The sequence below is a fragment of the Tupaia chinensis genome, unplaced genomic scaffold (assembly GCF_000334495.1).
Source record: "Tupaia chinensis unplaced genomic scaffold, TupChi_1.0 Scaffold149011_1, whole genome shotgun sequence".
NCBI classification, from domain to species: domain Eukaryota; kingdom Metazoa; phylum Chordata; class Mammalia; order Scandentia; family Tupaiidae; genus Tupaia; species Tupaia belangeri.
In genome coordinates, this window is record NW_006208857.1 from 884,172 (window position 1) to 909,310 (window position 25,139).

At 48.3% G+C, this 25,139-nt stretch overlaps 2 protein-coding genes, 1 non-coding gene and 1 pseudogene across 4 annotated transcripts in view; 2 read left to right on the top strand and 2 right to left on the bottom strand.

Annotated features, from left to right (window-relative positions):
• The window catches only part of NCAPD2 (non-SMC condensin I complex subunit D2), a 36,698-nt gene extending 16,087 nt beyond the window's left edge, over positions 1-20,611 (bottom strand). Inside the window, exons 1-14 of the mRNA XM_027769220.1 lie at positions 20,448-20,611; positions 19,539-19,688; positions 10,375-10,450; positions 8,997-9,055; positions 8,348-8,529; positions 7,915-8,057; positions 5,457-5,584; positions 5,267-5,390; positions 5,222-5,234; positions 4,973-5,107; positions 2,380-2,577; positions 1,940-2,074; positions 1,761-1,851; positions 1,500-1,674 (exon numbers count right to left, since the gene is read on the bottom strand). Of these exons, the coding sequence (XP_027625021.1) occupies positions 1,500-1,674; positions 1,761-1,851; positions 1,940-2,074; positions 2,380-2,577; positions 4,973-5,107; positions 5,222-5,234; positions 5,267-5,390; positions 5,457-5,584; positions 7,915-8,057; positions 8,348-8,529; positions 8,997-9,055; positions 10,375-10,450; positions 19,539-19,665 (1,586 nt within the window). The 5' untranslated portion in view covers positions 19,666-19,688; positions 20,448-20,611. The remainder of the gene's footprint in view (positions 1-1,499; positions 1,675-1,760; positions 1,852-1,939; positions 2,075-2,379; positions 2,578-4,972; positions 5,108-5,221; positions 5,235-5,266; positions 5,391-5,456; positions 5,585-7,914; positions 8,058-8,347; positions 8,530-8,996; positions 9,056-10,374; positions 10,451-19,538; positions 19,689-20,447) is intronic.
• LOC106734138 (60S ribosomal protein L37 pseudogene) lies at positions 3,375-3,878 on the top strand (annotated as a pseudogene).
• LOC114006582 (small nucleolar RNA U85) lies at positions 8,607-8,935 on the bottom strand. Its single transcript, XR_003548296.1, has one exon. It is a non-coding gene; the product is annotated as a small nucleolar RNA U85 (small nucleolar RNA).
• A 438-nt stretch (positions 20,612-21,049) lies between the features above and the next one.
• MRPL51 (mitochondrial ribosomal protein L51) lies at positions 21,050-22,680 on the top strand. Of its 2 annotated transcripts, none has more exons than XM_006170826.3 (3): positions 21,050-21,192; positions 21,699-21,809; positions 22,359-22,680. In XM_006170826.3, the coding sequence occupies exons 1-3, from the start codon at positions 21,183-21,185 to the stop codon at positions 22,553-22,555; spliced, it is 318 nt and encodes a 105-aa protein (XP_006170888.1). In that variant the 5' UTR covers positions 21,050-21,182; the 3' UTR covers positions 22,556-22,680. The 2 variants fall into 2 exon arrangements, with proteins under 2 accessions (XP_006170888.1, XP_006170887.1); XM_006170825.2 differs by lacking the exon at positions 21,050-21,192 and adding an exon at positions 21,431-21,617.
• The last annotated feature ends 2,459 nt before the right edge of the window (positions 22,681-25,139 follow it).

Consider the following 25,139-nt stretch of genomic DNA (forward strand, 5'->3'; position numbering starts at 1 on the left):
TTCTCGCTTTGTCTGTCTGTCTCCCTGGCAAGCACATATACCCTACAGCAAAAATCTCTCTTTATTAAAAAAAAAAGAAAGAAAGAAAGAAAAGAAAAGTTTTGTCCTAATGTAAGTGTAAATTTGTAATTAGAAGCAGAAACAACTCTGGATCTGTAACCTGAAGACTCGGGCCGACTGTTATTTCCTAGCTGTGTGTATGTGGCACAGCTGCCTGGCCTGGCCTGCTTCCTTATCGACCAAGCAGGGAGGATAAGAACGTCAGCGGCCCAGGACCTGTGAGGAAAAGCCACAGAGGCCACACACACAGCACGCTATATGGAAAGCAGGCGGGAGACTGCTGGTCGCTGGGTGAAACCTGCCATTACTGTGAATTTACCTGGAGCTCAGGACTTAAGAGAGCTGGATCTCACATGGCTAACTGCAGTTTGAACAGTGGCCTCCGTGGCTTGAAAAATACACTGGATGCGTGTACATGAGCCCAGAATACTGTCAGGAAGAAACGGAGGAGAAAGGATTGCAGTGTGACCATGCCCTGTTGGGAACGTGAGAAAACAAGCTGCCAAGTCCGGGACTCAAACTGCGGTTGGCCGCATGGGAGTCCAGTGCCTTAACCACACGCCATCTGCTGGCCCTCTGTCAACACATACAAAAGCAGACAAGCAAGCTCAAGCGTGGATGCTGCTGTGGTCAGAGTTACTATGGTGAAAATACTCACCGTCCAGCGGCAGCGTGAGCAAGTGCCCCGCCTCCCTGCTCCCTTTACCAGGTGGGTGGGGTGGGTGGTGGAGAGAGGCAGGCAGACAAAGAGGTCCGGCACTGCAGCCCTCCTGCCCCAGCCCGCCGGTCAGCCAAGGCTATGGATGCGCAGCTGAGCTCAGCCTCTCGAGGGGCTTCTGGCCTCTCACAAGGGTGCTACCTGAGACCACTTTGGTTAGACCAAAATACTGTTCGTTTTATTTATTTATAAGAAATTATATTGTTATTATTACTCTTATTATTTTAATTTGATCAGAGAGACAGAGAGAGAGGGAAAGTGAGAAAGCAAGCCACCAGGTCTGGGACTTGAACCTCAGTCAGCCATGTGGGAGTCTAGTGCCACAACCATCATTTCACCTGCTGGCCCTTATTCATTTATTTTTCATTCTTGTCAGAGGGCAGGTGTGCTCACCACAGAGACACAAAGAGAGAAGGAAGGGAGAGAGAGAAAGCACCCCCCCACAGGGAATGGGCACACCATAATCCCTTCTCCATTTCTCCACCCTGCCGGGATTTGGGCACATACACACACACACACACACACACACACACACGTGCCCAGCATGTTTCTCAAGAAGCTGGATTTGGGATTAGAGATGCACGGTCAGGTATGTGGGATCCCTGTTGCTTTAAGCACCAGGCCCCAGAGCCGGCCCTGCAGCTTGTCTTAAAGCAGCACTGTCCAAGCTTCTCAGAGGTGAACGCTGACCCTAACCTGGTCATAGCAGAGTAGCACGTACTTGTAACTAGCCCTGGCAAGCAGCTGACGGATGCGGCCTTTCACGGCCTCAGCGGTCTCTGCGTTAGCGATCTGTACAGGAGCCACCTCTTCCTCCTGGGGGAGCGCTAGAAGCTGCTGCAAGGTAGACTTCAGCTCCGGCAGCATGGCTGCCCACTCCTCCTCCGGATCCAGCGCTGCGAACGGGAGTTTACTAAGCACCTCTCCCTGCGCTTCCTGACGCAGGGAGGCTGGGGAGGATACCTGGGCGGGAAACACTCACGAGCAGCTGCAGCCTGGCGCTGGGCAGCCCTCATGGCCTGCAGTTTCTCAGTCTCCTTCTGCAGAGGTCCAGCGAGGTCAGACTCGCTAAGCTGTGGAGGTGAAAGGAGCACCAGCATCACTCACGTCATCCTGTGGCCACGTCATCCCCTCTCTTTTGGACGGGCCGAGTCTACTTACCTTGCAGGAAAAGGGATTATTGGCCAGAAAACTGGCCAGCAGCTGGATGGCGTTTTTACAAACTAGCACCGACTTGTCCGCTAGACGTCCCACTGCTAAGGTCACCACTGCCTGGAAACGCATCAGGGGGAGCGCCTACGTGGGCAGGAAGAGGATCGGCTCACATCGCTCAACACCCACTCTCAGGATGGCCCTGAAGTACACTCGGGCCTGGGCTACCCATGCACTCCCAGCAAGCTTTCTATGGGCCATCAAATGCGCAGTGGGTAAGACACCAGCGGTCCTTAGTGGAGCTGGCGCCGAGGCCCGTGGAGGAAGACCTGGACCACAGGTAGTAAAATCCTGAACTCTCGGCTCTTTAGGGGCACACGCTGGGTCCCTCTTTACTTGGCTTGAGTACGGGGGGGGCCCATATGCTTCTCACATAAACGGTCGCTTGCCTTCTGCTGGACGATCCGGGTGAAGAGCTGCAGAACACGGCTCCTCACGAAGGAGTTGACGTCGTGGCCGTGGGCTTGCAGGGTGTCCAGGAACTGGTCTCTAGTGTCCCGGGCTGCCGCGTCCAGCTGGTCGCCGTTCAGCACCTGCAGCACCATCTCTGCCATGGCGGCCAGCACGGCATTGCGCATCATGTAGTTCTGGGAGAGGGAGAGGTGCTGCGCCTCTGTACGCCACGCCGACTCTCCTCTCCCTCAGTCCCGGTGCCGGACGGGCACAGAGCGGACAAGGCCCGAACTGCTTAGTTAGGACTTCCCCGGGCAACCGACGAGGTACGCACCCCCGAGGTCAGAGGGGTAAGCTGCGTCCAAGAGGTGACTTGTGCACACAGGACAATAGGGCACAAAATGACTAAGGGTCCCAATCAATTTCCCCCCACAAGGCTCACCCAGGTAAGCAAGGGGGTAGCTGAGCGTGCAACCACAACCATCCGACGGCACGCTTCTGAACAGCAGGCACTACCTTTCACCCGGGTCTCGTAGGGCTTCATCCTTACTAGTAAAGACTCCCTTCCTGCCCACTCTCCTGCCCACATTTGACAGAAAATGAGACACAGCAAAACAGGGTCTTGGGCAAGAATGGAAGTAAATGAGATGTTCACGTAGACAGCCTTTGTTCTTGACATGCACCCAGAAGCGCCCAGCATCAAGCTGGGAAGCAGCCGGGTTAGCACTCGGGGACGAGGGACTGAGAGGTGACATGGGTTGGCCTGGAACAGTTCATTGTTTAGAGAAAGTAAGGCACACCAGGGACCAGCAGGTGGCGTGGTGGCTAAGGCACTGGACGCTCCTACATGCGGCCCATGATTCAAGTCCCGGACCTGGTGGCTTGCTTTCTCACTTTCCCTCTCTCTCTCTCTGGTCAAATTAAAATAAATGAATGTATACAATTAAATTAAATAATTCTTTTTTAAAAAAAAAAAAGTAAGGCACACCAGATGGTAGGAGGAGGCTTTACCCTGAGGAAAGGATGGGGCTTAGAATCAAAGCTGAGTCGCTCTTTGGTCTCAGCCACAGGAGCGAGATGACGAAGGGAACGTCATCGTTTGGGAAGCGTCGCAGTAAGACGCACATGTTGTGCCGCCGCTGTGGTTCTAAGGCCTGTCACCTTCAGAAGTCGACCTGTGCCAAATGTGGCTACCCTGCTAAGCGCAAGAGAAAGTCTAACTGGAGTGCCAGGGCTAAAAGACGCAGTACCACTGGGACTGGTCGAATGAGGCACCTAAAAGTTGCATACCACAGATTTGGGCATGGATTCCGTGAAGGAACAACACCCAAACCCAAGAGAGCAGCTGTTGCGGCATCTGGTTCATCTTAAGGATTTCAATGATTAAGTCAGGCGATAAATGTTCTCGGTTAAAAAAAAAAAATCGAAGCTGAGTCATTCTTACTAGATTTGTCTGTCATCTCCCCTAAATGTGACACAACACTAAGATAAATAAAGGGCTCCTTAAAATCAAAACAAAACAGGGACCAGCAGATGGCGTAATGGCTATGTTGCTGGACTCCCATGTAGTTGACTGTGGTTCAAGTCCCAGACCCAGGGGCTTAAACTCATGCCGGGCGCATGTGCATGCATGCACAAGATTCCAGGAGAAGAATGGAGAAGAGATTGCAGCATGGCCATCCCCCCCGGGAGGTGATTTCTTGCTTTCTGTCCCTGTCTCTCTCTTTCTGGCAAGTGCACGTGCTTATAACAACCAAAAAAACCACTCCCCCCTCCCCTCCAAAAAATCAAAACAAAACAACAAACAGAAAAAAAAAAAAAAAAAAAAAACAGAAAAGGGCTCCTTAATCAATACACTTAATCAGCTTTTTTACAAGGATGAATTGTTACAGCTTGTCTACTTTCTTGTAGCCCCTAGGGGCTAGCAGGTGGTGTTATGGTTAGGATGCTGAATTCTCACATGGCTGACCATGGTTGAAGTCCTGGACTTGGCTTGCTTTTTCACTTTCTCTCTGGTGAGTGCACATGTCCTATAGCAAATTAAATAATAAAATAAATAATTCTTCTTTTTTATTTTTTAGATAGATTTTTGCTATAGGGTGCACGCATGTGGTCACCAGAGAGACAGAAAGCAATAAATCACCCCCCGGGGGATGGTCACATCACAATCCCTTCTCCTCCATTCTCTCCTTGGGATTTTGGGCACGCACACACACAGGCCTGGTGTGAGTTTCAGTTGGTCTGGAACTCAAAATGAAGTCAGCCAGTGTGGGAGTTCAGTGTCTTTTTTTTTTTTTTAAAAGAATTACTTTATTTAACTTTATATTTATTTATTTATTTATTTTATTTTATTTTTTGGAGAGGTTTTTGCTATAAAGCATGTGCGCTTGCCAGAAAGACAGAGACAAAGAGACAGAAAGTAAGTGAACTCTGGTCGGCCATGTGGGAGTCCAGCACCCTTAACCACCACACTACCTGTTGGCCCCCAAATAAATAATTCTACAAAAGAAAAATAGAGAAAGAAATAGCCGCTCGACGATGCACTTAAACCCCCAAGATGAACCTTAGAGTCCCCAGGGGACCACCGACCTCTCCATCCAGATGATCCAGCAGCACACACACGCTGGACATGAGCACGGCCGGGACTCGCTCTGCCAGCTCCGTCAGGAAGGCTGCGAAGCCCTTCGCCCCTGAAGAGTCCCGACTCAGCTCCTGGGGACCCTCCTAAAAAAACGGGGCAGAAAACACAGCCTTAGCAAGGCAGCTCGAGTGTCAGCTTCCAGGACGCGCAGGGAGACGGGATGTGTCTGGAGGAGCCTACAGCTGCACAGACAGCACTGTCCCACTCCGTCTCCTCGGGGTCACTCTGAGGAGCGCTGGTACCTCACGATCTCTCCCACTATGCTCTTCATTCCGTAGTCGGTTGCCCACAGACTCACGGCCGCCACCAGCACCGGCGCCACGTGCTCAAAGTGCTGCAGCATCTGGATGATCTTCACGGTGGCACCTGTGAAGTACCACACGTGAGGGCCACGCAGGCAGGGCCGAGGGGCGAGGCACGGGGACGACTTACTGAGCATGTGGTTGTAGCGCGTTAGGGCCACACCAAGCAGGTGTGTTATGGCTTCTCGGGTGGGGCGGTTCTTCTGGTGACTAATGGTGGGGTTCTCCAGGAGGCGGTAGCAACAGCCAGTAACCAAACTGCGAATGGAAGCGGTTGAGATGAGACCAGCTGTTGGATTAAATCGCATCGGTCCCTGCCTCGTTTGCACTATGCTGACAGCCCCTGAAATCAGGGGCCTCTGGTTTTGAATTCTTTGCATTCTATCTATCACCTTCACCAAGCTGCCTTGGCCAGATAGGTACTCTTTCCTTCAAGATTACCAGCTTGCGGCTGGTTGCCATGCCAACACAGCCCCCATCTGTTGATAAAAAGCAGGACAAAGTCACTGCCGACTGCTCACTGCTCAGTCCAGTGGCTGGTTCATGCTCAGCGGAAGGACCTTGCAGCTGCATTTGGAAAGACTGGGCTCTCACTTTCTCCTTGAAACATCCTTCTCATGGCTTCCACGCCACCAGTGTCTCTGTGGGGTAGCTTTGGCCGGTTCCTTCTCAGCTCCTTACTTTAAATTAAACACCATTACATTCCCAGATGTGTAACTCGAGCCCAGACCTCTCCCCTGAACTCCAGATCTGTATGTTTAACAGCCAAATCTGACAGCTTTATTAGGGTGCCTAATAAGAACCACTCCATGGTCTGAGTCCTGGACCTGGCTGCTTGAAAAATATGCTGGGCAAGTGCGCATGTGTGCCCTAAATCCCAAGAGGAGAATGGGGGAGAAGGGATTACGGTGTGGCTGTTCCTCTTGGGGGATACTTTCTCACTTTCTCTCTCTCTCGGGCAAGTACATGTGCCCTTATAGCAAAACTAAGAAAGAACAAACTCAAACTTTGTGGGTCCAAAACTGAACTTCTCATCTTCTCTGGACACTTGTATCCATGGCCTTCTCCACATCTTAGTTGTCAACTCCATTCTTCCCAATGACCAGGCTTTGGCTGAGAGAGGCACCCTGGACTGAGCCCTTCCTTACGCCTCACACCCAACCTTTCTGCCAATCCTGAAGTCCTCTTGAGTTACTAGGCCAGCTTCTGAACTGATCCCGTTTTCCTAGGGTGACCCTGAAGTGCAGGTGACATCACCTTGCTGCCCTGCCTGGAATGCCCCAGGGACCCCACCTCCCAGAAAAGGACAACGTCACCACGGCAGCCTACGAGGTGTGGCTTGGCTCCCCACTGCTCTCCTGACCTCACGGCCTACCGTCACCGCCATCTTTCTGGCGTCCCTGCGATACGTCTACATACTGGGCACACTCCCGCCTCAGGAGCTTCGCGCTCACTGTTCCCCCTCCCCCCCAATTATTCTCATTAAGTCTCATTCACCAGTTCTGGGTCTTTGCTCAAATGTCACCCTCTCAAAGAGGCCCCATAACTGAGAATGGCTAATTAAAACCCAACCGTTTTCCACCCGACTTGCCATCCTCTTCCTATGCTGCTCCACAGTAATGCATGATAAACTACACATTTCACCTATTTAAAAATGGCCTTCTATCCTACAATATAAACGCCACGAGACAGAAACTTTTGTTTTCTATAATGCCAGTCACATACCTAGGAGTCTCACTAAGTACTGTTCATGATTAAATGAGTATCAGAGGTGAAAATACCTATCAGCTGCATTTTTTTCCCTTTTATTTAATTCTCTAAAGGGCATGTTAACTTGCCAGAGAGCGGGAGTGGGAGAAGGCACCCCTAATGGAGCATGGTCACAACATATCCCTCTCCCCTCCATGTCTCCATCCTCTTCAGGGGTTCTGGGCAAGAACACATCTCTGGGTCCAGGATTTGAACCATGCAGGTGGTACATGGGAACTGGCTCCTTTAACATTAGGCCGTGGGGCTGGCCCTATAACAACTTCTTTTTCTCTCTTTTTTTGTTTAAGAATTATTTTAACTTTATTTATTCTAATTTGACCAGAGAGGGTCTGAGTAAGAGTAAGAACAAGAGAGAGAAAGTGAGAAAGCAAGTCGCCAGGTCCGGGACTCAAACTGCAGTCAGACATGTGGGAGTCCAGTGCCCTTAACCACCATGCCACCTGCCGGCCCCCTATCAGCTTCTAACATTCCACAGTCTACTTCCTAACAACGCCACGTACACTTCTGTGAATTACAGATGCAATGAGGCATGAAATGAAGCCCTGCAAAAGCTGACCTAGCTGGCTCAGCACAGCAGTCACAGGCTGCTCGAGACAAGCTGGACCATACGGAAGCCTGGGGTCCAGGGCCCTGGTTGACCTTGCCCGGCATGTGCTCCACAACCCTGGCTGTCTGGGAAGGCTGGGGGGATCAGGGTGTGAGGCCTTGTTGAGGGTATTTATGTTTCTCTTTTTCTCATGAAAGATAAAGTTAAAAAAAAAAAGAGAGAGGCGTATCTAACAATAAGAGCCCTCGCTCTCCACAGCTTAACTACCCACCTAACGAACTCCTCTTCCATTACCGAGTGGTTCCACAGGTGACGGATGTCTAACTGGAGAAGCTGTGTTAAGAGCTGAAGAACTGGTTGCCTCTCCTCTTCCCAGTCGAAGCCGTGGGATGTCTTGGTCCGAGCCTTCTTACCCTGAAGAGGATCAAGCGTCCATTTAGGAAAGAGGAGAAGCGAAGGCAGGCCAGACCTGCCGGCCTGAGCCCTCCAACTGCCCAGCTTCAAGTGAAGGAGATGGGACAGGGAAGTAGGACAAGTTCCACAACGCAGAACAGCTACTCGTCAGGGAGGGAAGACCGGTACGTCTAAGAGCTTCCTCCTAACCTGAAGGAGGACAGAAAGGATGCACAGAACCTTGGATCCCCTTCTTCCCGTCACTCCTAGTCCCCCTGGGGCCTGTGGCGTGAGCCGGAACACCAAATCACCTTCCCGCCAAGGTCCAGGTCCACGAGGCTTGACTGGCTGGCCATGGTCTCGAAGGATTCCAGGAGGCGTATGAGAGCGTAGCAGTTCATTTTGAGGGCATTCAGATGGGCACTTCTCTCTGACACACTCAGAGCTGCGTCCTCCAGAATGGCCGGAAGTTCCTGGGAGTGGCGGGACACCACTGTGAGGGGCAGAATCTGGGTGTTGGTCTCGTTCACCTTCTTCACATACCCCAACCTAGAAACACCCAGCTCTCGCCGCCATCAGATTACCAAAGATCTGTGCCTCATCTCTCGGTGGCCACCACGCCGGCTGAGTCCTTAGGGACCCCTGATCCTGAGACCCAGAACATGCCCTGTTCCCACCTTCTCACTCCAGTTACCGCAATTCCTTCCTGGCAACTGGGAGAATCTCTTACGTTAAAGAGAAGTAGTTCAAAAGTAGGACAACATTCTTGTTGGTCTGCCCTTACAGCGAATGCACACCACTCTGTATCACCCACCAAGATTACAGACCTCAACGGGTCAGAGGTCCCTGGGCTCGGCCCGACCAGCCGAGTCACAGCAGCCTGGTTATCATCACCTGGCTGGCGAGCGAGTGCAGGGTAGGCTACACGCCTCCCACCTCCCAGCCCCGGCCCATTAACACCTTTTATCAGGAACTCCAGGGTATCTTCCTTGAGGCCAGGATCTATACCTCGGAAGTGACTGTGAGGAACAGAAAGTGAGCAGGTGAGAGGGGAACCTGCAGGGTCCATTCTGAGATCAGCTCTGACCGGAGGAACCCGGTGCTTAAAAATACACGTGAATGTGCTACAAGGCATCTGCGCTCACCAGAAAGAGACAGAGAGAGGCAAAGTGACAAAGCAAGACACCAGAGCCCTAACTAGAACCATGGTTAGCCAAGTGGAAGTCCAGCACCTTAAGAAAGTAATAACAGTGATAAACAAAATGAAATAAATTATCATTTCACTCGTGGAAATGTTCAGCTGAATAAATGTGATAGCAAGTTGGGTAAATATTCATCAGTAGAGATACTAGCACAGAGAACCATTTTTAAAAAAAGAATTATTTTATTTAACTTTATTTATTTATTTACTTATTTTAATTTGACCAGTGAGGGGCAGAGTGAGAGAAAGTGAGAAAGCAAGCTGCCAGGCAGGTACAAGACTCGAACCACAGTCAGCCATGTGGGAATCCAGTGGCCTTAACCACCACACCACCTGCCAGCCCCTAGCACCAAGAACCATTTATCATGAAATGTCAGACTAATATGTCAAGTTAGGGCAAATAGCTCCCAATTCTTTTTTTCTTTACTCATTTATTTAATTTTGTTATTATTATTATTTTTAAAATTTAACCAGAGAGAAACAAAGAGAAAGAAAGAGATAGGGAAAGTGAGAAAATAAGCCACCAGGTCCGGGACTCAAAGGACAGTCAGCCACGCGAAAATCCACCACCTTAACCACCGGCCACCCCTTGGCCCCACCACCAATTCTTTTTAAAGTACCAGCTGGAACGAGGCCAGCAGGTGGCGTAGTGGTTATGGCTCTGGACTCCCACAAGGCCTAATGCAGTTGAGTTCCAGCCCCAGGGAGTGATTTCTCATTTTTTCTCTATTTCTGGTGAGTAAATTCACTCTAGGCCAAAAATCTGTCTAAAAGAAATAATAATGATAGTGAAAATAATAATAATAATCAAGTACCAGCTGAGTGGGGCCAGCAGGTAGCATGGAGGTTAAGGCACTGGACCCTATATGGCTAGTTGCATGATTTAAGTCCCAGATCCAGTAGCTTTAAAGTCATGCCAGGTGTGTGTGTGTGTGTGTGCGTGCTCAAAATCAGTGGGGGGAGGGGGAGGATGAGGAGAAGAGAAAAAGAAGAAGAGGAAGAAGGAGAGAAGGAGGAGGAGAGGAAGAAGAAGAGAAGGAGGAGGGAGAGGAGGAGGGGGAGGAGGACGACGAAGAGGAAGAGGAAAAGGAGGAAGACAAAGAGGAGGAGGGAGAACCAGCTGGGTATCTTACTCACTGTAAAATGCTGTAGATGGTATCAAAGTGCTCCAGAATAGCCAGAGGCCCCTGAGCTCGGAAGGCCGCCTGAAATGCTACAGGGAAGGAAGACACGAGCAATGAGGAAGGGAGAGAGGCCTTTTCGGTGAATTTTATCCATGGAAGAAAACCAGGCTTATTGCTTTCATTGGTAAAATCACAAAAGGATATTGCACATTTCAATGTAACTTATCATTCTTTTCTTTTTTTAAAGAATTTTGTTATAGGGCACATGTGCTTGCTGGGGACAGAGAGAGAGAGAAAGAATGCATTTCCCAGGAGGAGTGGCCACATTACAATCCCTTCCCCTCCAGGGACTTTGGGCACGCATGGACACACACTCAGTGTGCTTTTCTTTTTCTTTTTTTCCTTAAAGAATTATTTTATTTAACTTTATTTATTTTAATTTGACCAGAGAGGGACAGAGAAAGAGAAAGCAAAAGCAAACTGCCAGGTTCGGGACTCGAACCACAGTCAGCCATGTGGGAGTCCAGTGCCCTTAACCACCATGCCACCTGCTGCCCCTCTCCCCCAGTGTGCTTTCAAGCCACCTGTTCTAAGACTTGAACTGCGCGGCTGGTCATGTGGGATCCAGTCACCTCGACAACCACTCACTGGCTGGGCCAATGTTATATTTGTTTTGTGGGAAAAAAGCTGCTGGTCCCTTTAAAATATATTTTGAAATTACAAAAAAGTGGCAAAAGGAGTAGAGCTCCTGTACTTTCTACGCAGATAGTTACAGTCCTATATAACTGGGACCAGCAGATGGCATAATGGTTACACTGCCAGGATCCCACGTAGTCGACCGCGGTTCGAGTCCAGATCCAGCGGCTTAACCTCATGCCCGGTGTGTGTGCGTGTGTGCCCAAGATCCCAAAACGAGAAGAGGAGAAGGGACTGTGGGGTGGTCATCCCCTCTGGGGGGTGATTTCTCACTTTCTGTCTCTCTGGCGAGCACACACTCCCTATAGCAAAAATCTCTCTAAAAATAAATAAATAAGTAGAACCCTATAAAGCCACAGTACAAGTGTCTACTCTGAACAGTAAATGCACATTGGCTCATCACTGCTGAGCAACAGACCCTATTTGGGTTTTGCCAATTGTCCTGTGTATGCCCTTTCTCGGGCCCGGGTCCCACAGTGCACTTAGCTGTTCTGTCTCAGTCTCCTCCAATCTTTGTCTTATTATTTTCTCTTTTTTTAGAGAAGTTTTTGCTATAGTGTGCGTGCACTTGCCAGAGAGACAAAAAGCGAGAAATTGCCCCCGGGGATGGCCACGCTGCAATCCTGTCTCTGTTTTTCTCTCGGGATCTTGGACACACGCACACACGTCCTGCGTGAGTTTTAAGCCACCAGGTCTGGGACTAGAACCGCGGTTAACTACATGGGAGTCCAACGACATAGCCATTAAGCTCTCCACTGGTCCCTGTCTTAGTTTTTATTTATTTTTTTAAAGAATGATTCATTTTAGGGGCAGCAGGTGGCATAGTGGTTGAAGGCGCTGGACTCCCAGGTGGTAGATCACGGTTTAGGTCCTGGACTTAGTAGGTTGCTTTCTCACTTTCCCCCTCTCTCTCTCTGTCTCTCTAATCAAACTGGAAAATAATAATAATAAATAAAGTTAAATAAAGTAACTTTAAGAATAAAAAATGAATTATTTCTTTTATTTCTTTATTATTATTTTCACGTGCATTTGCCAAAGAAAGACCCAGAGAGAGAGAGAGTGCGTGAAGGGCATCAGGTCTGGGACTTGAACCGAACTACAGTCAGCCCTGTGAGAAGTCCAGCGCCTCAACTACCATGCCACCTGCTGGCCCCCTCCTTAGTCTCTTTTAATGTCAGAGGGAATATGCAGCCACCAGAGACAGACAGAGGGAGAGGGAGAAAGTACCCTTAATGGGTGTGGTCATATTGCCATCCCTTCTCCGTCCTGTTGGGATTTGGGGCAGTTCCTTCTCCTCCATTCTTTCTTGGTATTGGTACATATGCACACATGCCTAGTGCGTTTTTCAAGTTGCTAGGTCTGGGACTTGAACTGCAGTCAGTTATGTGGGATCCAGCCACCTTAACCACACCACCTGGCTGGCCCAACAGTGATACTTTCAAAGAGTCAGATCACGTCACTCCAGTGATCAAAATGCAGTGTGTTTCAAGCTCACTCACACTGAAAGGAAAGTCTTCACTGTACCCTACAAGGCTCTAGAGATCAGGGCTCCTCAAACGTACATCTCGCTTCCAAGCTACCTGGAGAACCTTCTGAAATACAGATTAGGGACTCGGTCACCTGGGATAGTCCTTGACATCCTGCATTTCAAACAAGCTCCTAGATCGTGACACTAATGCTGCACCGGAGGAGGGCACCCTGAGCAGCGAGACCCCAGAACAATCTACACCGCTCCCCACCTGGCCTAGTTCCTAGCTTACTCCACGTCAGCTACGTCGGCCTCCTACCTCGGGGCCTTGGCGTTGGCCTTAGTCTGCCTGGAACGCCCTTCCCTGAGCAGCTCGTAGCGCACTTCTCATCTCCTTGCGGCCCCTGCTCAAACGTCCTCTATCAGCAAGCCTTCTCTATCACCCGGCACAGGGCAGCAGCCCTCACCCTGATCCGCCCCGTCTTCTTTACCTTGCTATGTTTTTCTCCTTGGCCCTGGTAACCACCTAAGCACTTCATATTCACTTATTTACTCCTCACTGAGACCCTCGAAAGAAGTTTGTCCCTCTCTCTTTTGTTCACTATTATCTCCAGCGCCGAGAACAGTGCCTGACACCATATAACCAGTAAACACTTGTTGAATAAATTAAACAATTTGACCTTGCATATTAGGTTGTTGGGAAAGTTGTGATGCACTTGTGCATACAAAAACATGAAAATATATGCCACGACTTTTCCGATGACACTGTATTATACTACAAGTTATATTCAGAGTCCTAAAAGCAAAATCAATGTAACTGTTCTACAGGAACTCTTTTTTTTGGGGGGGGGTGGATCTGTATCTTTATTTCAAATGCTTATATCTTTTAGTTTGGGTTCAGAAACAATCTTAGATCTAGAATAAAAAACACCCATATCTCCCTAGGTTAAGCATCTTATTTTCCACCCCTTCATTGATTTAGAATTACCCTTCTGATTTTTAGACGTGGTTTTGTTCAAGAATGTTAAATTCTTCTGGCAACAATGACTGGAATGAATTATGCACATAAAAATAAAATACTACGGGCCAGCAGGTGGCATAGTAGCTAAGGCTGGTGGTCAAGGTGTCGGACTCCCACATGGCTGACCATGGATCGAGTCCTGGATCTGGTGGTTTGACGACCATGCTAGGCAAGTGTGTTTGTGTGCTTTAAATCCTGAGCGAATGGAAAAGAGGGGATTGCAGCATGGTCGTCCCCTAACAGGGGAGATTTTTCACCTTCCCTCTGTTTGTCTGTGATGAGTACATCTACCCGATGGCAAAAACCTTGTGTAGCGTGCTCATCTGCTTCTCTGTGAATCAGACCCTTTACGATGTTCTCACAAAGAGGCTGTGAGGAGTCACAATCAAAAGCTTACCCTGGAACTGTAAGGGTGCCCTGCCCTCCTCATGGTTTGCTGAGGGGTTTCTAGACCGCTGTGTCTTCTTATTTGGTCTTGGTAAGGGAGCAGTAAGGCCTACATTCATTTTTTTAAAAAGAATTATTTATTCAATTTTATTTATTCATTCTTTTATTTTAATTTGATTGGGGGGGGGAGAACGCAGAGGGAAAGTGGGAAAGCAAGCCACCAGATGCGGGACTCAAACCGCGGTTGGCCATGTGGGAGCGTCCAGCGCCATAACCACCACGCCACCTGCTGGTCCCCAAGGCCTACATTCTTTCACATCCACACTCCGTTCCTTCTGTGAGCACATCAGTCCTGTTTGTGGCAAACTGTGCTCAGGGTTCCATTCTCATTGGCCTCTTGCACTGGGCTCACCAGCACCGTGGGCTTGCGAGCCAGCTGCAGCCGCCGTGTCCATCTGAGCTATGAGCAGTGGGCACACAGCGCTTGGCCAAATTCAAAGGAGCAGGGTGCAGGGAGCCCCCCACCCCCCCGGCTCCTGTGAGGGAGTGGAGATAGAGGGGAGGGAGTGTCACCACTTCCTTCCTTGTACACCGCCCGGCTGCGGTCCTGACAGGAACTCTTTAAAAGGTGCGATCACGGGCCGGCAGTGGCATAGTGATTAAGGCATCTGGACCCCACATGGCTAACTGCAGTTCGAGTTCCAGACCTGGCAGCTTGAGAAACATGTTGGGTGCATTTGTACACAGGGCCAGAATCCCGTAGGCAAAACAGAGAAGAGACCGTGGCGTGACCAGCCAGCCCCATGGGTTGCTTTCTCTCTCTCTCTCTCCAGTGAGCAACATGCCCTCCAACAAACTTTCCAAAAAAATCATTTATTTAAAATAACGATACATTTGTATAACTGAAGGACACTTTGTTATGGTGCATAGCATGTGCAATTAGTAAGGCATACGCACACCTACATGATATGGAAAAAGAAGTGTGTCTAGGGCCAGCAGATGGTGTGGAGGTTAAGGCAGCTGGATCCCACACAGCTGACAGCTCAGTTGAGTCCTGGACTTGGCGGTTTGAAAAACACTCCTGGTTCATGTGCATGTATGCCACCCCCCACCCCCAAAAGAGTAGATCTACAGATACTGCTGTTGGCCATCAGTCACCCAACCTCCACACTCTACCTTCTTGCTAGTTTACCAAATGGTAGTATGTTCAGGGTTAGGGACACAGATGATAAATCTTTGTAAGTTAGCCAATCTGGATAGTTTCGTGTCCCTTACCAGTAATTAGAGAACTAGGCTTATAATCCAGCTCTGGCTAAGTCTGTTGAAAGGATTCCGGTAATTACTAAAAAAGAAAGAAATGGGGCCAGCAGGTGGCATGGTGGTTAGGGTGCCGGACTCTCACACAGCTGACCATGGTTCAAGTCCTGGACCTGGTGACTTGCTTTCTCTCCCTCCCTCTCTCTCTCTAGTCAAACTAACAAAGAACAATACATAAAATAGAAAGTCCTTTAAAAAAAGAAGAAAAAGTACAAGATAGAAAACCTTTATTTCGGGACCAGCAGATGGTATAATGGTTATTTTGCTGGACTCCTACATGGTTGACTGTGGCTGGAGTCCCAGACCTGGCAGTCTGAAACTCAAGCCAGGCACATGTGCATGCATGCCCAAAAATCTCAAGGGGAGAATGGAGAAGGGACTACTGCATGGCTGTCTTCCCCACCCCACAGGAGTAATTTCTTGCTTTCTGTCTGTCTCTTGTCTTCCCCACCCCCCAGGAGTAATTTCTTGCTTTCTGTCTGTCTCTCTGGTGAGCACACGAGCCCTATAGCAAAAAAATCTCTCTCTAAAAAAAAAAAAAAGAAAAAAAAAGGAAAAAAACCTTTTATTTCTAGTCTTGCCAACGGCATGGCTGCTCTCCACAGAGGATGAGGCAGTGGGATCCCAGGTGGCTGACTGCACAGTTCAAGTCTGGGATTGGGGGCCTGAAAAACAGGAGGGCACATGTGCGTGCATGCCCAAAACCCCAAGATGAGAATGAAGGAGAAGGGATTGCAGAATGGCCATCCTTCCTCCCCTTTCCATTCTCTCTCTCTCTCTCTCTTTTTCCTTGGGAGTTCACATATTCTTTTTTTTTTTTTTTTTTGGAGAGGTTTTTGCTATAGGGCGTGTGCCCTCGCCCGACAGACAGAGACAGAGAGACAGAAAGCGAGAAATCCCCCCCGAGGGGGATGGCCATGCCGCAATCCCTTCTCCTCCATTCTCCTCTCGGGACCTTGGGCATGCACGCACATGCGCCTGCCCGGCGTGAGTTTAAGCCACTGGGTCCGGGACTCGAACCGCAGTCGACTACGTGGGAGTCCAGCGACATAGCCATTATGGTAACTGCTGGTTTCCCCTCCATGAGCTTTCTGAAGACCCCTTAGACATACTGCATAGTGTTGCAACTGTATGTGTGTGTGTCTATGTATATATATGTGTGTATAGTTAGGTAGAAGTCCCCCCCCATCTCGGGGGAAAAAAGCTCTAAAAAAGCATCATCTAAAACAAGTCATGCTGGGGCCAGCAGATGACGTGGTGGTTAAGAACGCTGGACTCCCACATAGACGACTGTGGCTCAAGTCCTGGACTTGGCGGCTTGCTTTCCTACTTTCCCTCTCTCACTCTCTCCCTCTCTGGTCAAATTTAAATGAAGTCATGTTAAGTGTCAGACACTCTGAGGAAACGATCTTCTCTAACTCAAGCTCACTAGCACTTCATGTTTGCATATGGGAAAGGATGTAAATATAAAACATTTTTCTCCTACAAAGTAACCATGCACAACAGCTCTTTCCCACGATATAAGACGGCAGGTGAAAAAGCTGAGAAGCTGGATACCAAGGAGAAACCTGAAGCCAAGAAGGGTGACCCCTTGGGACCAGCAAATAGTGTAATGGTTATGTCAGTGGACTCCCACATGGCTGATCGCAGTTTGAGTCCTGGGCCCAGAGGTTTAAAACTCATGGTAGGTGGATGTGCGTGCGTGCCCAAAATCTTAAGAAGAGAATGGAGGAGAAGGGATTGTAGCATGGCCATTTCCCTGAGGGTGACTTCTCACTGTCTGTTTCTCCAGCAAGCACACGTGCCCTACGCAAAAAAATCTCTTAAAAAAACAAAAACAAAAAACACACACACAAATAAATAAATAAATAAATTTTAAAAAAGGGTGACCCCAAGACTAAGCAGCCCAAATAGGGGAAGCCCCACTGCAACCAACACCTGGCCCTAGTCCGTGGCAGGGACAGATATTCTCCCCCCGTCTGCCATGTATTCCAAGAAAGCCATGCACAAGAGGAAATACCCAGCCACTAAATACAGGATTGGAAAGGAAAAGAAGGTTCTTGTCATAAAACCAGTTGGTGGGAACAAGAATGGTGATATCCAGGTGGTTAAGTTTGCAAAATGCCTAGGTATTATCCTACCAAAGATGGGCCTTGAAAGCTGCTGAGCCACAGAAAAAATGCTTCAGTCAAGAAAGCTGCGAGCCAGCATCACTCCCGGGCCCATTCTGCTCATCCTCCCTGGGCGCCACAGAGGCAAGAGAGTGGTTTTCCTGAAGCAGCTGAGCAGTGGCTGCTACTTATGACTGGACCTCTGGTTTTCAACCAAGTTCCACTGTATAGAACACACCAAAAACTTGTCATTGCCTTCTCCAAAAATTGATATTAGCAAAGTGAAAATCCCAAAACACCTCACTGATGCTTACTTTAAGAAAAAGAAGCTGCGGAAGCCCAGACACCAGGAAGGAGAGATCTTCGACACAGAGAAAGAGAAATACGACATTACAGAGCAGCACGAGGTTGATCAGAAAGCTGTGGACTCGCAAATTTTACCCAAAATCAAAGTTATTCCTTAGGGAAACCAGCAATTAGCGTAATGGCTATGTCGCTGGATTCCCACGTAGTCGACCGTGGTTCGCTTCCCGGACCCGGTGGCTTAGAACTCACACCGGGCGCGTGTGCGTGCATGCCCAAGATCCCGAGAGGAGAAAGGATTGCGGCGTGACCATCCCCCCTGGGAGGTGATTTCTCGCTTTCTGTCTCTATGTCTCTCTCTGTCTGTCTGGCGAGCGCACGCGCCCTATAGTGAAAACCTCTCAAAAAAAAAAAAAAAAAAGTTATTCCTTAGCTCCAGGGCTACCTGTAATCTGTGTTTGCTCTTACAAATAAAATTCTATCTTCACAAATTGGTGATCTAAGTTTCTTGCCAAGAACTTAATTAAAAAAGATTGTTTACTGAGGGCCAGACAGTGGCATGGTGGTTAAAGTGGCTGGACTTCACATGGCTCACAGTATGGTTCAAATGGACCAGGCAACTTGAAAAACACACTGGGCACACACATCCCCAAAATCCCAAGAGGAGAATGGAGGAGAAGGGATTGCAGCATGGCCATCCCCACTGGCATCTGCTTTCTCACTTTCTCTGGTGAGTGAACATGCCCTTCTACAAATTAAAAAAAAAAAAAGATTATTTACTGAATAATCCAAGGAAGGAAGTTAAAGAGCATACTCTATATACTCTTTGTGTAACTCATCCCATGTAACGCTAGAAAGGAAAGAGTAGAAAGCAGGATTGAGGGGCTGGCAGGTGGTGTGGTGGTTAAGGCTCTGCACTCCCACACGGCTGACCAGTTTGAGTCCTGGATCTTGTGGCTTACTTTCTTTTTCTGTCTCTCTCTCTCTCTAGTCAAATAAAAAAAAATAATAATAAAAAGCATCATTAAGTAACAATCTTTTAAGAGAGAGATTTAAAAAAATTTCTCTATTTAACTGTATTCATTTATTTATTTCAATTTGACCAGAGAGAGAAAAGGTGCGAAAACAAGCTGCCAGGTCTGGGACTCGAACTGCAGTCGCCCATGTGGGAATCCAGCACCTTTAACCACCATGCCCCCTGCTAGCCCCAGAGAGAGATTTTTGCCACAGGGCGTGTATATTCACTGAAGAGACAGACAGACAGATAGAAAGTGATAAATCACCCCCCTGGGGGGATAGTCACACCACAATCCCTTCTCCATTCTCCTCTTGAGATTTTGGGCACACACGTACACCTGACGTGAGTTTTATTTATTTATTTTTTTGGAGAAATTTTCGCTGTAGGGCGCGTGCACTCGCCAGACAGACAGAGAGAGACATAGAGACAGAAAGCGAGAAATCACCCTCCAGGGGGGATGGTCACGCCGCAATCCCTTCTCCTCCATTCTCCTCTCGGGATCTTGGGCACGCACGCACACGCGCCCGGCGTGAGTTTTTAAGCCGCCGGGTCCGGGACACGAACCGCGGTCGACTATGTGGGAGTCCAGCAACATAGCCATTACACTAACTGCTGGTTCCCCTGACGTGAGAGTTTTAAGCCACCAGGTCTGGGACTCAAACCACGGTCAACTATGTGGAAGTCCAATGACATAACATTATGCCATCTGGTCTCAAATAAGTATTTCTTAAAAAAAAATTAAAAAGAACATAGGAAGGATACGTCCCTTGCCCTCACGGAAGGAACAGAAACAACAGGAGCCCACTTGGGGTGGCTGTTTGAAGTGACAGGAGTAGAGGCAGGTATGGATTCTTACCTCTAAGCTGCGATGGAAGATGTCTGATGGACAATACCTCTTGTACCACATACTGATTCACCCCTCCACTTTTCAACAAGTCCTCTGGGGACAAGGGCAGATGGAACTCAAACAGCTGGGGAGACATCCTTCTCCAGCTGGCTCACAGGGCTGGAAGTCAAAGGACAGAAACATCAGGATCTATATTTAAGGTCTGTTTTCTGACCCGGTTTTTATCATCTTTAGCATACAATGGTTTTCAGCAGTTTAATAAACCTGAGAATGTTATCTTAAGAGAATGTGAGATCAACTCTGGGCTAGAATCTAACTCTAGTCGAGACTCTGCAACTTGGTCATGTCACTTAACCCCCTGGGCATCATGAATAAAACAGGGCTACTAATCCCATTACTTCACAAAGGTGTTCTGGGGATCAAATGCAACCAGTAGGAGAAAGTGTTTACAGAACCATAAAGTGGCACGTGGATGTGTTACTGTTTCCGCTTTTCTGTGCAAAGCTCCTTTACTAAAGAAAATGTCTTCTCTGAAACCAGAACAGTGGCCCAGCACGGGTAAGTGGGTTTCCAGGCTCCAGAATGGGAAAACATCAATGTTATTTGTTTACCCCGTGCAGGTTCTGTTAGGCTATTTGAATGATCGTATCTGATCTAATCCTTTCATCTCAATCCAATGGAGCTGTGTAATACAACCCAGTTTTACAGATGAGAAAAACTGATGTTCAGAAACGGTCATCGATTTGCCTTTAATTCACACATCCCGTTGCAGATGTGTCGGACTTAAATGTTTCCACTTCATCGCACACAAGGAAAGACCCACTAGGCCTCCCGTACACTAATACTGCGGGACACTATCTCTTATCGATCTTCTCACTCCTTCACTCCCTACTCCCACTCCCCAATAACACCCCTTACCTGAATAACTCTCTCGCGGCTTCTCAGACTCAGGGAGCTGGGCAGAAATGGAAGGAAAAAGCACGAGTGCGCAACATGTACCAATCAGCGAGGCAGTTTGCAAGTTGGCGGAGATACTGGCCAATCCCCGGGAGAGGTAGATAAAGACCCGCCTCTAAGTCAGGCGCCGCGCGGGCAAAGCCAAAAACATGGAGTTCAAATCTCAACGGTTGCAAGAAGGCCAATCGCGACGCTCGCTACAGAGGGTGGCCAATCGCAGCGCGGGAGCGGCAGAGCGGCCGCTCCGCTGAAGGGGCGGGCCCTAGGCCTCGGGCCCCGCCCACTATCCCACGCCTGCGCCGGGAGGCTGCTTCGCTCCCCGCAGGGTAGTTCTTTGGCCGGGTCGGTTAGGAGGGGACCCTGGCAGTGCCTTCTGGAGATGTCGCGTTCCTTGCTGGGCAGTGGTATGCCCTTGGAATAGTGAGCCAGTCAGTCACCCCCAAGACAGACAAGTCCAGGCGGAGGGGTGGAAAGCTTAGGCTCTCATCCAGGTTTCGCCATCTCCTCCGCTAAGTGACGTCCGGGAAGTCACTTCGGTCTGAGTTTCAAATTCTTGTCCCTGTAAAACGGAGTAACTAGTTACAGCCGCAAGCCTTGTGAGGCACAGAGGAAGGGCTTGGTCTTTGAACACTCCGAAGCTCCAGGTTCCCGGTTCTGGGCGTTCATCTCGCTCACAGTTGATGGACGCCCAAGGAAATGGAAAAAGGTGAACTTTCTCGAGTGTCAGTTTGGGGGAGCCCTAGACAGCAACAAGCACATCGCCCAGCTCTGGCGAGCAAAACCTCCGGCGGACAGACCGGAAGCGACCGGGCGGGGCGGGTGGGCCGGGGCTCCGTAGGCCGGAACTTGGGGGGCGGGGCTCGCGGCTGGGGCGTGGCCTGCGCCCACAAAGCTACCTGGGTAAGGACCAAGATGGCTGCTCCCACCGTAGTGTCAGTGTGAGTCCCGCAGGCACAGTCCCCATCGTCATCTGCTTGAGAGCCACACCTGGTCTGGTCCTTATCCTTGGGCTCGTTTAACGCGCATGCTGTTGAGGGGGAGAAACAAGGACAATGGCGGGAAGCCTCTCTTGGGGGGTGGGTAGGAGCTTGTGGGGCTGTGTGCCACTGGCCTGCAGAAGCTTCTCTCTTGGTAAGTGGTGGGTGTAGAATGACGCCCGGAGAACTGTTTCTTAGAAGCGGCCCAGATTCACTCCTTCTTCCCCACCCCTAGGTGTTCCCGGATTGACCCGTGTAAGGCTCACCGTCCCTCCTCCCAAAGTGGTTGATCGTTGGAATGAAAAGAGGGCCATGTTCGGAGTGTATGACAATATCGGGATCCTGGGTAAGACGGTTTACGTCAAAATTTCACAGTGGCAGGCTGTAACCTCTGTTATTTTCTCCTTTGTACAGAGTGGTACTGCGCTCAGTAGTAATAGCAACTCTTTATATGACTTTTACATTATGCTTGGTACTGTTAAGAGTGCTCATGTATGTAATGTAGATGCTATATATATGTAGGTAGATGCATACTGTATCCAGTGCTCATGTGTTAATGTAGATGCTATATATATGTAGGTATATACATACTGTATCCATAATACTTATATATGCCAACTCATTTCATCTTCATAATAACCATGTCTCTACAAGTAAGGAACCTGAAGAACAGAGAGCGTAATAATTTTTCCAAAGCCAGTAAATGGCAGTCTTAACATTTGAACCTTGAGCAGTCTGGCTCTAAAATCTGTGCTCTTGATACTGTACTGTAATCTGTCCTGTCTGTAGGTTGCTCAGAGGGGACAAATGTGGTTGAAGGCCTAGCTGGTCTACGCTTGGTTCTGTTTACTTGGAACTAATATCGTCTCGTAATACACTCTCTCACATTACCCAGGAAACTTTGAAAAGCACCCAAAAGAACTGATCAAGGGCCCCAGATGGCTCCGAGGCTGGAAAGGGAATGAATTACAGCGTTGTATCCGGAAGAAGAAAATGGTTGGAGATCGAATGTTCTCTGATGACCTGCACAACCTTAACAAACGTATCAGTTATCTTTACAAACACTTTAACCGACATGGGAAGTATCGATAGAGAAAGCTGGAAACTGAGAGACAGGCTCGTCTATCACTCTGGAAAAGGGAGAGTATTTTCACAGAAAAGAGCTTTGTATGCTTTCTGTAATAAAATGGGTTTCGTTGGAATCTGATATCCATACACTTCATTTTTCTCCAGGTGCTTTCTATTCATTTTCGTGGATTATGAAGTCTGACTCATCCTTAAGCTTCAGGGTATTAGGTTTGGACTTTTTCACTTGCCTTGTTATGCCTAACTATATTGGCCTTAAAAAAAAGAAAAGTAGGTGAGAATACTTATTTATTTATATTTTTGGAGAGGTTGCTTTTTAGCTATAGGGCACATGCGCTCACTTGAAAGACAGAAAGTGAGAGATCATCCTCCGGGGGGAAGGCCACACCGTAATCCCTTCTTCTCCATTCTCCTCTCGGGATCTTGGGCACACATCCACACGCGCCTGGCGTGAGTTTAAGCCACTGGGTCCAGGACTCGAACCGCGGTTAGCCACTTGGGAATCCAGTGACATACCCATTACACTAACTGTTGGTCCCGAGAATACTTATTATTGACATTTTTTTTTCCCCTTTTCTTTTTATGATAAAGAGTATGTGGGAGAGAGAGAGAGGTTGAGAGCACCCTTTTTAGGGTCTTATAACCCTTTTTCCCTAGCCTTGCCAGCTCCTTAGGACCATGTGGGCACCCACGTAGCAAGGTTTTATAGACTGAGACCAAGAAGCCACATGATGGCCTTCTACTTCTACCTGGTTTCTTTTGGGGGTAATGAAAATGTTCTGGAAGCAGGGTGGGTAAGTATTGGGGACATGGTCAAAGGATACAAAGTTGCAGCTATAAGAGGGGGAAGGGAGGACAGAAACTCAAGGAACCTATTGTCTAACATGGTAACTATAATAGTGACATACACTTGAAAATCACTAACAGATTTTAAATGTTCTTACCACAAAAAAATAAAAAGTATGATGTAATACATATGTTAATTAGTTCAATTTAGACATTTGACAACATATATTTCAAAACATGTATATTATAAATATATACTTTTTTTTTCTTTTTTAGGTTTTTGCCATAGGGCATGTGCAACTTGCCAAAGAGAGACAGAGGGAAAGTAAAAAATCACTCCTCAAAGGGATGGCCATGTCAGCAATTTCCTCTCCTCCATTCTCCTCTTGAAATTTTGGACACACACACACACACATGCACACATAACGTACCTGGAATAATTTTTAAGCTGCTGGGTCTGGGACTCAAACCCAGTTAGTCACATGGAAGTCTAGTGCCTTAGCCACTATGCCACCGACTCGCCCAAATATATACAATTTTTGTCAATTAAAAAATAAATTTTAGGGACCAGCAGGTGGCATAGTGGTTATGGAGCTGGACTCCCACATGGCCGACTGCAGTTAAGAGTCCTGGACCCAGTAGCCTGAAACATACCAGGCTGTGTGTGTGTGCCCAAAATAAATCCCGAGAGGAGAATGGCATAGAAGGGACTGCAGTGTGGCCATTTCCCCCGCCCCCGGGGGTGGTTCCTCACTTTCTCTCCAGTGAGAGCACACGCCCTCTAGCAACAATTAATCAGTAAAAAAAAATTAATAACATTTTTTAAAAATTCTAGAGTTAGGGGCCGGCATGTAGTGTGATGATTAAAGGCGCTGGATTCCTACATCGCCGACCATGGTTCGAGACTTGGACCTGGTGGCTTGCTTTCTCACTTTCTTTCTCTCTCTCTCTCTCTCTCACTCTTCCACTCTGGTCAAATTGAAATAAGCAAATGAATAAATAAAATTAAATAAAGGACCAGCAGTTGACATAATGGCTATGTCGCTGGTCTCCCATGTAGTCAACCATGTTTCGAGTCCTGGACACGGCTTAAACTCACGCTGCGCGCATGTGCACGCGTGCCCAAGATCCTTAGAGGAGAATGGAGAAGGGATTGCAGTGTGGCCATCTCCCTTGGGGGGTGATTTCTTGCTTTTTGTCTCTCTATCTCTGTCTTTCTGGCAAGCACACATCCCCTATAGCAAAAATCTCTCCCCCCCAAAAAAGTTAGATAATTCTTTTTAAAAAATTCTAGAGTTAGATTGTGGTGGTACTTGTACAACCTTGTTAATATACTAGAAACCATTTGATTATATACTAAATGAATGAGTTGCGTGGTATGTGAATTATACCTCAACTTTAAAAAAATGGAGTGGGAGGCTTGAAGATTTCTTTCTTTTTTTTTTTTTTTTGGAGAGATTTTCACTGTAGGGCACGTGCGCTCGCCAGACAGACAGAGAGAGACATAGAGACAGAAAGCGAGAAATCACCCCCCAGGGAGGATGGTCACGCCGCAATCCCTTCTCCTCCATTCTCCTCTCGGGATCTTGGGCACGCACGCACACGCGCCTGGCGTGAGTTTTAAGCCACCGGGTCCGGGACACGAACCGCGGTCGACTACGTGGGAGTCCAGCGACATAGCCATTACGCTAACTGTTGGTTCCCAAGATTTATTTCTAAATTAAGCTTTACTTTTTACAGATCAAAGTATTACAGGCATATAGTTAAAACTGTAACCTCTGGATGGAAAAATCTCATTTTGTAT

Excerpts from the sequence above, each read along its gene's own strand:
- MRPL51 (XM_006170825.2), top strand. The coding sequence starts at position 21,539 with ATGGCGGGAAGCCTCTCTTGGGGGGTGGGTAGGAGCTTGTGGGGCTGT. Across the intron at positions 21,618-21,698 it reads CTGCAGAAGCTTCTCTCTTG|GTGTTCCCGGATTGACCCGT; the intron begins GTAAGTGGTGGG and ends CCCCACCCCTAG. Across the intron at positions 21,810-22,358 it reads TGACAATATCGGGATCCTGG|GAAACTTTGAAAAGCACCCA; the intron begins GTAAGACGGTTT and ends CACATTACCCAG.